This window comes from Panicum virgatum, chromosome 5N, assembly GCF_016808335.1.
Source record: "Panicum virgatum strain AP13 chromosome 5N, P.virgatum_v5, whole genome shotgun sequence".
NCBI lineage: Eukaryota > Viridiplantae > Streptophyta > Magnoliopsida > Poales > Poaceae > Panicum > Panicum virgatum.
In genome coordinates this window covers 38,093,300-38,106,288 of record NC_053149.1, presented here as the reverse complement: position 1 = coordinate 38,106,288, position 12,989 = coordinate 38,093,300, and the positions used below count along the sequence as shown (strand labels likewise).

At 49.7% G+C, this 12,989-nt stretch overlaps 2 protein-coding genes and 1 pseudogene across 2 annotated transcripts; 2 read left to right on the top strand and 1 right to left on the bottom strand.

Annotated features, from left to right (window-relative positions):
* Positions 1-623: 623 nt before the first annotated feature.
* LOC120674778 lies at positions 624-1,999 on the top strand (annotated as a pseudogene).
* A 385-nt stretch (positions 2,000-2,384) lies between these two features.
* Positions 2,385-7,431, top strand: LOC120672965 (F-box protein SKIP8-like). Its single transcript, XM_039953610.1, has 3 exons — positions 2,385-2,956; positions 3,915-4,111; positions 6,907-7,431. The coding sequence occupies exons 1-3, from the start codon at positions 2,552-2,554 to the stop codon at positions 7,169-7,171; spliced, it is 867 nt and encodes a 288-aa protein (XP_039809544.1). The 5' UTR covers positions 2,385-2,551; the 3' UTR covers positions 7,172-7,431.
* Positions 7,432-7,622: 191 nt separating this feature from the next.
* LOC120672964 (B2 protein-like) lies at positions 7,623-9,881 on the bottom strand. The gene is made up of 4 exons (XM_039953609.1): positions 9,069-9,881; positions 8,872-8,972; positions 8,695-8,778; positions 7,623-8,107 (listed from the first exon to the last, which is right to left on the bottom strand). Exons 1-4 carry the CDS (start codon positions 9,733-9,735, stop codon positions 7,949-7,951), a joined length of 1,011 nt encoding a protein of 336 aa, XP_039809543.1. The 5' UTR covers positions 9,736-9,881; the 3' UTR covers positions 7,623-7,948.
* Between the last annotated feature and the right edge of the window lie 3,108 nt (positions 9,882-12,989).

Here is a 12,989-nt window from a genome sequence, read left to right as displayed (position 1 = left end):
AACTATATATCTTATTACCTTAGATTATTACTAGCATAATGACTGTACATTGCTACGGGTAATATAATAAATTTATATAATATCTGCAAAATAATATCACCAACTTTGTGCTCATTCTTCCTGTATAGGCCATGTTGTGATCATGCGAGCCATTGATTATCCGGGATCCGATTGTGATTCTAATTGATTATCTGGAGTTGAGCCATTGATTGTCTGTGATCTTATTGTGATTGTGATTGATTATCCGGAGTCTGATTATCATTATGATTGATTTGTTCAAGTTTCAATTAGAATTTCAATTGATGAAAGGCTATTCCAATTCGCATACAGAATAAATTAAGGCCCATCTGTCAACGACACAAGACGAACCAAACAAAAAATTTAGGCGAAACCTTGCTTGCTTTAGGGTCTGCTTAGATCAATTTGTATTTTGCATTTTTGGATTTTTAGAAGGGAATCTTCAACATTTAAAGTATTAAATGTAGACTAATCACAAAACTAATTATAGATCTCGTCTGTAAACTACGAGACGAATCTAATGAGGCTAATTAATCTATCATTAGCACATATTTACTGTAGCTTTAATGTAGTAATTTAGTGTCTAATCACGACCTAATTAAGCTATTAGATTCGTCTCTCGATTTATAGTCCATTTGTGTAATGTGATTTATTTTTTGACTATAGTTAATACACCATGCAAGCGATTTATAAATTTTTTAGATTTTGCGTTTTTTATCTAAACAGAGCCTTAATAATAGGTATAGATTTATGGAAAAAGTCTATTTTTGACCCCTCAACTCTTCGCAAAATCCAACTTTAACCCCCAACTACAAAATCGGGCACAACAGACACCCCAACTTCTAATACCGTGCAACTTTGGCACATGTGCTCGTTTTAGGTGGTTTCGTGCTGACGTGGAGTGGGTTGACCCGCCACGCTGGCGTTGACCCACCACGCTGGCTCTCCCCTTCTCTGCCGTCACTTTCCCTTTCTTCTTCCCCATCTCCACCCAACCCACACCCCCTCCGCCCGATGCTGCAGCTGGCCGGCGCGCTCCGCGCGCGGGGGCTCGCCGTCACCGTCCTCCACACGGCGTTCAACGCGCCGGACCCCGCTCGCCACCCTGGCCTCGCCTTCGTCGCGGTGCCCGACGCCATCCCGGAGGCCGCTGGCGCCAACGGCATCGCCAAGATCCTTGCCCTCAACGCCGCCATGGAGGCCTCCGGGCGCGTTCGCGCCGCGCTCGCGTCTCTCATGGCGGCGGCGGCGGAGGGGGAGCCCCGGCTGGCGTGCCTGGTCCTCGACTCCACCCTCCCCGCTGCCCAGAAGGCCGCCGCCGCCCTCGGCCTGCCCACGCTCGTGCTCCACACCGGCGATAAAGGAGCTGCCACCACTGAAGGTGAGCGACCTGTTCGACCCAAGCAAGCTCCCGAACAAGAATATCGGGCAGAGGATCCTGAACCTGGCCACAGAGACCACGACGAACTCCTCCAGCGCGATCCTCAACACATTCTAAGCCCTGGAGCCCCACGAGCTCGAGATGATCCGCGACAAGCTCGCCCCCAAAGGCATCCCGCCCTTCGCCGTCGGCCCGCTCCACAAGCTCGCCGGTGATGGCGCCGCCGCCGACGAGACCACCACCATCCTGCTCGAGCAGGACCGCAGCTGCGTCGAGTGGCTGGACGCGCAGGCCCCGGGTCCGTGCTGTACGTGAGCTTCGGCAGTGTCGCCCGCCGACGAGTTCACGGAGGTCGCGTGGGGCCTGGCGGCCTGCGGCGCGCCATTCCTGTGGGTGGTCCGGCGCGGCCTCGTGCTTGAGGCGGAGCCAGAGCGGCCGCCGGAGCTCGTGCCGCCTCCGCCACCGCGTGTGCCGCCGATCTACTTGCTCCGCGCCGCCGCCCGCGCCGCCTCGCCGTCGAGCGAAGATGGTGGCGTCGGCAGTGAAGAAGGGAGAGAGAGAATGGGTATGACATGTGGACCCGGCCACGTCATAGCTTAGTTGGCAAAAAAAAAAAGCAAAATCGCTGTCATGTCATCACAATACCACTCAGAAAGGGTCGGGGGGGGGCCAAAGTTGCACGGTATTAGAAGTTGGGGTGTCTGTTGTGCTCGGTTTTGTAGTTGGGGTTAAAGTTGGACTTTGGAAAGAGTTGATGGGTTAAAAATGAATTTTTTCCTATTTAAACCTGATTGTTTAAACAATAGGACGTCCAAAACCGAACGCGGTCGCGTCTCGCGTCCACGGCCAGCCCGATCCGTCCCAACCCGAACGGCGGCCGAACCCCGTTCATAAGTGGCATCGCGTCCACCCAACTAGCCAAGGCATCCACCATTTTCTGTTCGTCTTCCTCGATCCGAAACGGAACCCCCCCCCCCCCCCCCCCCCCCCCCAGCGTGCCCCGCCCCGCCCCGCTCCTCATTCATTCCCCATCTCGTCTCCGGCGACAAAACCCTAGCCTCCTCTTCCGTGTGATGGGATGCCGTCCAAACCCTACCCCGACCCCCTGACCACCTCCTCCTCCCCCGCCGCCCCCGCGACCTGGATGTCCGCATGGACGGTGCCCGGGCCCTGATCGCCGCCGGGGCCACCGCCGTCTGCTGCCTCGTCTGCGCCTTCTGGGCCTTCAGCGCCTCCTCCTCCTCTCCCTCCTTCTCCAAGAAGCAGCAATCCCCTTCGCTGCACTGCTGCGGCTGCGCCTCCTGCGGCTGCCGCGCCGCCAAGTCGGCCAACGGCGAGATGGCCGTGGGCGGGGAGAACAAGAAGAAGGCGCAGGAGCCGGCCCCGCCTGAGGGCGGCGGCGGCGGCGCCTCCATGATGGAGCAGCTCGTCCCCGAGATCACCACCCACGCGCTCAGCTACCTCGACTACACCAGCCTCTGCCGCCTCTCCATGACCAACTCCGCCATGCGCCGTGCCGCCAACGACGACGGCGCCTGGAAGGCGCTCTACCACAAAGTGCGTCTCCGGGCCTGATGCGCCCACAAGCCTCCCTTGACTTTCCCTTGGCTGCTCTACTCTCTGATTGGCAATGTAGTTATCCGTCACTGCTTGTTTGTTTCCACTCCCTCACTAGGATTGTCAGGGTCTTGGGTTAGGCTTACATTTCTGCTAGTGCATGCCATTATCCTTAGGGCGTTTAGATCGAGGGATAAAGGTTGTAGGATACAGACTGGGATATGGAATGATTTAATTCTCAGCGTCCACTGGATATGATGGAGTGACAGGATTCTGATTTTGCCGGGTTGCTTTATCCCTTTTGCACTCTAATCCAGAAACCAAACAGTTTTCTCTCAGCAATTGCAATTTATAGTAAGACATTGCGATTCATCCATGACTCTCAACGGACACTTGTAGCGAACCCAACATCCATGACTCTCGTGTCTCATTGGACACGTGGAATGACCCGAATCTTGCTATTACATGTATTGCCATTTTTGAACTAAAAGAAAATTAATTATACCCGTGCACAACTCGAAAAACTCCACCTTTCTTCAGTTTCCGGATTCTTACTGGCCTTTTCACAATCTAGCCATGTTGATCAACGTGCGACGAACAAGAAAGTTTGAATTGTGCGCATGCACCCATGTTTGTCCTTTTTGTACCTTGGTCGTGAATCATAATAGTTTTTGTTTATATACCATTGTCCCTTCTAATTGTCCGCACATGGGTAAATTTCTGTGTCTCTTTTGATTTCTACAAATTCATGCTACTTTTACTTTTTTGGGTAAGAAGTGAGTCATATAGCTTTAAATTCCGAACTTCTATTGTTTTCTTGATGTTACTATGTGAAGTTGTGTAGTTTGGCACTTTGGCTGTTAAAAATAACAATCCTTGTGATTATGTTGAAAGTTTTTCGTTTTTAGAATTTCTGTACTTCTTTTTGTACTGTCGTAATGTAAATCAACTATTGTAGGATTTTACAGTGGAGCAGGGTACTATAAATCCACCTAATGGATGGAAGGCATACTATGCTGCTACAAAAGCCATCATGAATCTTAATGCAGAATTCTACAATATCATCAGGGAAGGGTCCTTGCCAGCAATGAGCCGATTTTGGCTCAATGCAGATTATGTTAAGTGTATTCACGCGACTGGGGAGTTCTTCACTGGGTATGTCCTTTTGACTTGACTTCAATTGATCCTCTCTGATTTCTACTTTCTGTTCTGCAACATGTCCATGGCTTTGGGTGTATGAGTTTCACAATGTATGTCCGTTTGATGACTGCTATGCCGTTATGAAGAGGTTTAAAATGCAGTCAGTGTACAGCACATGGGTGGTAGATTTGTATGTTCAAGGGGTGGACAGCTTTGTGGTTGATTAATTGCTTCTTTTCCATCAATGTTGGTTGGTGGTTTCCTTTGTTTTTGTGAAATTGTGGGCATGGAAACACAGTTACGTACATTGTGAAACAGATATAGTGCCTTATAGAGTGGTTCATCTGATTGAAAATATGTTACAGGTCGCTATATGTATATATTGATAAATGTAAAGAAAAAGACTGGTTGGTACCATCTGCTGTCAGCTAGAGAGATAATTGGCCTCCTTGCCTTGCATATTTGGAGAAGCAGAGGAATTTTCAGCAAACATATATAGTGATTATTTTTGTTCCACTACAAACATCAAACTTCTTTGATAGTTCTTTCAGATAATAAAAATAGAAACACTATTGTGGTGATTGGTTGGTTAGCTTAGTTCCTAGCAAGGCTAGGACTAAAGCAGGCTAGCCTTCACCAGGTTAAATCAATTCAAGTTGGTTGTGTTTGGTTTGATTGGCCTGCATTGTGAAGCTCCTGTTTGGTTGGGTGTATACTGTGCTATGGTAACTTTGTATTGGTCGGAGGTGAAGTTACCATTCCATTCCCTCTCTCTGCTTCTCAGCTCTCTATGGATTTGTACCGGCTTGCAGATTGCCATGGCCGCTGCAAAATCTGGTTGCTAACGTGTCGATTCACCATTTAGCATGCTCCTGGCCATCTGTTGTGGGATAGTTCAGCAAGTATTACATGCACAGCCTGGTCTGTTTCTTCACCATCATGGCAGTCTCTTGGTCCTTCTCAGACAACTTTGACGACAAACTCGATTTAGGCAGCGCCCCAGCTTCGATTCAATTCATGCAGGTTCGATTTGGTTTGTGGGGAACTTGGTTTGATGGTTTGTTGGTTCAATTTGTGCATGTGTACTAAGACACTTGATTTGGTGGAGAAAGAACAAATCAAGGTATCATAGCCTGCACGTGTCGGAGCAGAGCTGGAGACAGTGGAGAAAGGAGCAATCGAGCTATCATCCATGACTGTCGCGGTCGAAAGTGCAGAAGTTTCGGCGAGCTACGCCGACCAGACTGCCATGGCACCTCCGGAGCTGCAGGCTAGGGAGAAGGCAAGCTTGTCAAAATCATGCTGTTGCCATTGGTGTCCATGGTGGTGATGAGCGGAGCAGCGATGTCGGCACCCATCTCGTCCCCAGCAGCCAGGCAGAGCAGAGAAGCGCCTCTAGCTCTAACTTGCTGAGTCTCCTCGGAGTAGCACTGCTGGGAGGCGCATGAACGCGGACCGCTGGATGCAGGCGGCTCCGGACATGATCATGGGTTGAACGAGAGGTGAGCGTAGCGCAGCAAATGGTGGGTCCTAGCTAAGCTAGCCTCCATAGCGTGGAAACACATTCTATTTGCATTTCCAGCTGGCCAGGCTTGTCGACCTTTTTGCATTTGCTGGGACCTGACTTACAGGCCTGTCCAGCCATCCAAATATGAAGAGGTTGCATTCCACAAACCTGTCTAGGACGGTAGGACCAGGCAACCAACCACCACCAATGTATTGCGGTTGCTTAGGCAAGGCATGTAAGACCATGCCATGCCGTTGCGTCTTGTTATTTATATAAATTAGTAGTACTAAAGGTCCACAGCTAAGCATATGTATGCCAATTTCTGCAATTCTGTTATTTATCTTTATGCTGAGGTTTTTCATTTCTATGTTTTTTGTTTGTGTACCTTGTCCTCTGAGTAGCTCTCAACTATTGTGATCTAGCAAAACTATTTATGTATTAATATCAGTTTTTTATTAAACAAATAGTAGTTCCTACACATGCATACTATGTTGGCAGCTGAATGGTATCTAGCGCATCACCATCAACTAGATGAGCCAGGCAACTGGCTTTTAAAACAGTGTTATGCTTCAGTTTCTACTGAATAAAAGGATGGACTCATGAAAATATCTGCCTTTGTTGGCGTATCAATTGCCTTCTTGCACCCATGCGTACTGATCAAAATTCTGCAAGAAGTGAAATCAGTATGCTTTGGCAGATGCATTGGTTGCTTTCTTGCACCCATGTGTATTGATAGAAATTCTGCATGAAGTGAAGTCAGTATGCTTTGGTTCGCAGTAGGCTGTACTTGACCACCTGTCACTTTGTCTGTAACTAACTATACCATACAAGTGTGGAATGAAACCTACTGACTAGTGTGACAAGGGTACATATGTTATCCTGTTTCTTTATCTTGTTCTTATTATGAATTATTTGAATGTGGGTTTAGTTTTTTTTTGTTTTGTTTTGTTGGGGGGGGGGGGGGGGGGGGGGTCTAGAACACTTCTGGTATGCTCTGTTCCATTTGTTTGTTTGTTTTTTGACAAGGTGTTCCATTCAGGTTGAAAGTTTCTGTATGAAGCCTTCCATTCCCCATACCACTAATCTTGATTTTCTAATGGACTGGGGGTATAGAACACTTCTCTTCAGTTTCATTTGTTTGTTTTTTTGGGTTTTTTTACAAGGTGTTCCATTCGGGTTGAAAGGTTCTATATGAAGCCTTCCATTCCCCAGACTACTATTCTTGATTTTCTAATGGACCGTTTAAGCAAGCATAACTCTAACATGCCATCTTGTGGCAATGCTTCACTTCCATGTTTAACAGATACAATGCGGTGATGGAGGGCTGGGGCTTGCTGTTCAACTGGGGCCAAGATGGAGGGCAGGGCATTGCTTTCCAGATACGGGATGTCCGTGTTCGTGTCCTTGGTGATGTGGCATGGGTCAACTTGAAGGCTAACGTCGACGTTGACCCTGTGCTGTTCCATGTGACGAATGTGTATGAGTTCCGCAATGGCAGGTGGTACATGGTTCACCACCACAGTTCGCTCATGGCTGACCCTCCTGTTCCGCATAATATGTTTGGTTGAAGCTGGAGAGTGAAAGCATGAAATCTTGGTGAGGAAACTAGATGGCGCGCTTGGACGTGGCGTGCTCCTTGACTGGTACTAGATTATCGGATGTATTTGAGGAGAGATTTCGTTCCCCCATCGATTTTCTCCGTTCGGGATCTCCTGTCGATATTACCCTTCTGGATGTCCATTCTGCAGCTTTGTATAAATGTGTTTTAGGTGTTAAACTTAATTGATGAAAGGAAGGTTATGGCGCCCTGTGGGCTGCGGCTGACTTATCTGGTGCCTGCTTAATGCGATCTTGTTTTCAGGGGATGTTTATGGTCTGCGAAGGGACGTGAATTTTCCTTGGAGAAGGTGTTGTACTGGGTCATACCGTCATGGGCTGGGCAGGTTGGTGACTGGTGATGCTCTGGAATCTAGTCCGTTCAGGCACTGTATAACTGAGACGTGAGGATGCGCATTGTTATCATATTGTCGGCAAGGACGAATTCCCATCCAAGCGGCACTCGTTATGTTCAGGTTTACAACACAGGAACAGATCTCAAAGTGATTTGTACATGGCACCGGATACGTCTTACAACTTACAGTACAAGAGCAGAAACGAGGGCTGTTCCTCTGCAAATCATCGCGCTAGTGTCATCGTAGAAACAAAACAATGGGACGCATGCCTCATAGCCCTCGCATCAAACAAAGGTGTGCATAATAACAATGCTAGTACGCTACTACATTACATATACGGTGTCTGCTTTATTTGTTGCTCGGCGGCCTGACGAAGGAAGGCATTATAGATATTCAGGCGGCGTCGTCCTTGTCCGCGAAGATGTCGAGGAGGGCGATGGCCTCGGTGACGGAGAGCTCGAGCCGGAACTTGGGCCCGTCGTAGTGGTGGAGGATGGGGCGGAAGGCGTCCTCCTCCAGCGGGTCGTAGATCTTCCGCGTCGCCACGCGAACCTGCGCATCATCAAACGAAACCATCAGCATCAGCTTTACGATGATGTGGAGCAGTTAACTCAGTCGGACTCAGAGCACAGGCGACGCAATCAAGTGAACAGGTCTCGGTGCTTGGTTTTGGTTGGATCATCTCATCTGCGTTCCGGCCGAACCCTCTCGCCGACTGGCCCAAGCCAAACCGACCTGCCCTGACCTGATAAGTGTGGTAGGTTAGGCGGCCAATACCGATCTCTAGCGACCGCCTAATCCACATTCTAGAACTAACAGCGCCGATGGGTCCACCTGTTCATCGAATTGATTCTTTCTTTCCACACGGGCGACTACACAGACGAGGAAGGCTTCTCGAAAGACAAATTAAAAGCGTTTTTGTTCATGCGTGTGCACTACCAAATCTTTTTTGGCATCCCAGTGGTCGGGCCAGGCCCCTTGTGCACGTCGAAACACGTGGATGGGTCTCGAGCTTTTGTCTTGTCTGTTTGGTGTTGAGCTGATCGGTGGTCATCCGCCATGGCTACAGAGACTCGAGCTAAGCGCCTAAGCTTACCCATCGGAGCAGGGAAGGCAGGCCAGGTGGGTAGGAAAGATACCTGCGCGGGGAAGCGCGACTCGCCGGGGCACTTCTTGTCCTCCCACGCCGTCGGGTCGATGTTCGTCCCGCCGAAGCTCGCCGCCTGATTGATGAACAGCACGTACCAGGTCACTATGAAGTTCGTCGGACTTCCAGATGGATCGACGAGAAAGCAAATCGAATTGCTTGGTGTTACCTCGAAGATGCCGTGGAGCTGGTGGGTGGAGTAGTTGTAGAGGAAGAGGGGCAGCCCGGGCCGGATCGCCCGCACCGAGTCCCTGTACCGGGACGGCAGCCCTGCACCGCGAAACGCCGTGAGCCTTCTTCAGCGCAAGAACCGGCACGATTCAAATCAAAGCATCCTGAGGAAATTGTGTGTGCTTAGTAACTTACCGAAGAGCTCCCTCCTGAGGTTCTCGTCCATGGTGTCGTTGTTGCAGACGAAGATGTAGCCGCCGACGGCCTCGCCCCGCGGCAGCGCCTCCGACGCCGGCAGCGTCTTGAACCGCTTGTCCGCGGCCTCCGCGCCGTTGCCGCCGCCCTCGTTCTTGGCGTGCTTCTTCTTGCCGTAGTCGCCGCCGCCGTGCTTCTTGCCGCCGTGGTGCCCGCTGCTGCTGTTGCTCGCGGGCCTCCCAGCGGACTTGTTGAAGTAGCTCTTCACCTCGCCGCTGTTGTTGCTGCTGTTGTAGCCCATCTTAAAGCCGTTGCTGCTGATGCTCTTGGCATAGCCACTGCCGATGTTGTTGCTGTAGGCGGCGGCGGCGGCGGCCTTGTCGGTGGGGAGGTGGTTGTAGCGGTCGGCCTTGCTGGTGGTGGTGGCGCCGAAGGCCAGCTTGCCGGAGCCGATGAGCCCCGGCCCGCCGCTGCCGTTGAGGTCGTTCTTGGCGGGCGGCGGGGACGCGAAGAGGCCGGCGGCGTCGGGCTGGGAGGATTTGCGGCGGTCGGCGCCGGCGGCGGCCGGGGACCAGATGGAGTCGCCGAGGGAGAGGCCCGAGAAGGCGGCTGTCTGCAGGCGCAGCTGGTCGCTGAACTGCCAGAACTCGCGGTCGTAGCCCTCCATGGCCGGCCTGTTTTCCTTCCGGATAGCCGCGAGTTGGCCGGAAAATGAGAGGGATTCAGGCCGTCAGGGAGAGGTTGTGGGAAATGGAACGGAGTGGAGGTGCCGCCGCGTGGGGCGAGAGGCTTTATCGCCGGCCCGGTGGGTCGCACGTGGGTGTAGGTGTCAGCTGGTTACCGATCGAGTCGAGTCACCGCAGTGGGCTACGTATCGTTAACGGCCGGGCGGTGACTTGGAGCGTGACCCACCAGGCGAGGCGTGTGCGCTCGCTTGGCGTCACTTGGCAACGGCCGGACGTGGGCGGGCGGGGAAGGGGAGCTTCGAGGAAGGTGGCCAAACCGCGTCGCGCCGTGCCAGGGCCCAGGGGGCGAGACGTGGATGTCCCGGCACGCGGCGGCGCCTCCTTCATCGCCAAGGTTGTGCTCGTCCCTATGGGTCACTGCCATTTGTCGGAGCTCAAGTTTTTAGCACTACTGTTGGAAAAAATTTACGAGGAAATAGACGCCTAGCGAACCTACTCCGTGTGCGTTTGCACAAGCTATTGTGATCTCCAAAATAATCTTGCCGTGCCTTCCAGTTGTGCCTGCTTGGTGGAGAGTGGTGAACGGTGAACCATCCATTCTCGCTGGCCGTTTAGATTGGCGAAAGCATTTCTAGAAGGAATTGACGCAGTGGTCTTGTCCGTTCTGTTGCCACGTCGCCAGCAGACACGGCTCCAGTTGGTAAGCTGGAGCGTCGACCGGGTCATATCAGCGCACCTGCTGTGCGCGAACAGCCAGACGAGCCGCGCTCCCGGTCAGGAAGCACTTCCGGGCCGTTAACGTTTCCAATTCCGATCAGGAAGCACTGACCGAATTTGCAAGCACTCCCTCGTTCCTACGCGCCATGCGAAACAGCTGTACCCCCGTGTCGTCTCCACCGTATTACGATCCGCATCGCTCTAATGCTATGCTAGGTACTCCCTTCATCTAAAAAAAACTAGAATTTAATTTTTCAAATTTATCTTACAAAGAGTGTTTGTTTAGTTCGTAATAAGATCCATCTAATTAAAGCAGTGCAAAGGACCAAGAAAACAAAATTAAATACAAAGTGCATGCATGCAACTCGTGCACTTATTTATTGAGGATTTTGAAAACAAAATAAAAATACGGTTTTCAATCACAATTGTTATAATAATTAGGAGTGATAAGGTTATTTTTCAAAATAACTAATAATGCATGCAACATCAGAGGCTCAGATTAGCGGTCCTGGTAATACCTACGAGCTTTTCGCTTTGTCATTCCGGCGACCGTGTGGCGCGCTTCTAGCATAAGAGGAGGAGCACGTGAATTAGACAAACTAAAATTTTAGACTTATAGGTCTAACTATTTGCACAAAATTAAACTAAGCATACTATTTAGATGTGCAATTATAGTTGTTTAATGTGAAATCCCTATCCCAAAAGAGTTTAGCAACTTATAGTCTTTTCTATTAAGAAACTATTCTATAAAAGTAAAAACACACAAAATGCTAATATGAAATGCGGAAGCTTAAAAAGAGAGATAGTAGAAAGCAAACTCTTGACGCGGGTGTTTATCCCGTGGTTCGGTTAGCCTTAAAAGCACACCTACATCCACGTTGTTGTAGCACTCACTAAGAGTATTGCTACTCGGCCACCAAATCTCTTCCGTGAACACAATCATGGTCACTTTGGCCCCGGATTCCACTAAGGAGCTTCTCCACAAAGGATGGGGATCTCCACGCCCCTCGCACAATATTGTCGTCACCGCTCCACACCAAGTCAGAGGGTCGATGACGTGCCGGCGAGCCTTCAAAGCTCCAAGGTGCCGGTGCATCGAATTCTTCTTTTGGTTCCCTAAAGAACCTCAGCACAAAGTCACTTGGCCTTGCAATCTCACTCACTAAGAGCTAATCCTCTACACAACACTCTCAAAGTGTGCTAAAGGCTAAAGATCTGAGTGCTAAGCTCTTGGATGGCTTGGAGATGTTCTTGGGTGTGTTTGTGACTTCCTTGAACTCCAGCAAACTCCAAATGGCCAGGAGATGGCATATATATATAGGCCTCCAAGTCGAAGTAGCTGTTTAGAGCCGTTACCCAACTTTCTGCGCATGCACCGTGATATCCGAAGGTATAGCACCGGTGCATCCGGTCACTCTGAGCTTTAGGGTAGCCGTTGGATCTCTGACAGCTGACGTGGTATTACCGGATAGACCGGTGCCTTGTCACCGGTTCATCCGGTGCAGCTTCTCTTCCTTGCAACTGTCCCTGATTTGCACCGGTGCTTCTTCCGGTGTACAACCGGTTCATCCGGTGCTGAAGAACTTCGTTCAGGCCACTTGACATGCTCTCTGATGCATGACATGGTGCTTGCACCGGTGTATCATCTTGGCACCACCTGTGCATCCGGTGCCACTTGGTTTCTGGCACCAACACTGCAAACTGCTCTGGTCCAGGGGCACCGGTGCATCCGAGCCCCACCGAATAGACCGGTGCTGGCTCACCGATTCAACCGGTTAAACTGATTCTTGCAGAACTCGTCCAATTCAGCGTTTTTTTGAGTTCTTTCTTCGTGTTTTGCTTTGCTTGGTCTTTTTGCTTCATCCCTGAGATCTATAATTGTTCACTTGATAAACTCATTAGTCCCATTAATTGCGTCGTTACTCAATCACCAAAATCACAAAACAATGGCTTAATGAGGCCATTTTCCTTACAGTCTGTTTAGATTATCTAGAACTAAATTTTAGTCCGAACTAAACTTTTGATGACAAATATTAGGTAGCTAAATTTAGTCCATGTCTGCTGGGATTTATGGACTAAACTTTAGATAGAACATATATAGAAATGTAGAAATATCATTTTTACCCAGTTATACTGTTGTTCACATAATAAGGTGTAGTTTGGTCTTTTCGCAACTTAAATTAGTTTAGTCCAAATTAAATGGATTTTGAGGACTAATGGAATAAATTTTATTTGGGTGGAGCTAAACTTTAGATCATATTTTAGTCCACCTTTTTGACTTGAATTACCTAATGAACTAAAATTTAGATTAAAATTTAATCTATGGATCCAAACAAAACTAGCATCAGGATTTACGAGTAAGCTAGCTAAACCCACTGGCTTATTGGTGGCTCATCACTGGAGCTTTGTACGTTAGCGAAGGTACGTAGAGGACGTACCCTCTGTGTATATTTAGCAAGGTGATCGCCAACAGGCCAGAGGCGAAGCTAAACCCAAAAGCACGCTGGTGCATTTCTTC

Bases quoted from the DNA above. Each gene is read 5' to 3' on its own strand.
- LOC120672965 (XM_039953610.1), top strand. From the start codon at position 2,552: ATGGACGGTGCCCGGGCCCTGATCGCCGCCGGGGCCACCGCCGTCTGC. The intron at 2,957-3,914 runs GTGCGTCTCCGG...CAACTATTGTAG, and splicing joins GGAAGGCGCTCTACCACAAA to GATTTTACAGTGGAGCAGGG. The intron at 4,112-6,906 runs GTATGTCCTTTT...CATGTTTAACAG, and splicing joins ACTGGGGAGTTCTTCACTGG to ATACAATGCGGTGATGGAGG.
- LOC120672964 (XM_039953609.1), bottom strand. From the start codon at position 9,735: ATGGAGGGCTACGACCGCGAGTTCTGGCAGTTCAGCGACCAGCTGCGC. The intron at 8,973-9,068 runs GTAAGTTACTAA...TTCGCGGTGCAG, and splicing joins CCTCAGGAGGGAGCTCTTCG to GGCTGCCGTCCCGGTACAGG. The intron at 8,108-8,694 runs GTATCTTTCCTA...GATGATGCGCAG, and splicing joins AGTCGCGCTTCCCCGCGCAG to GTTCGCGTGGCGACGCGGAA.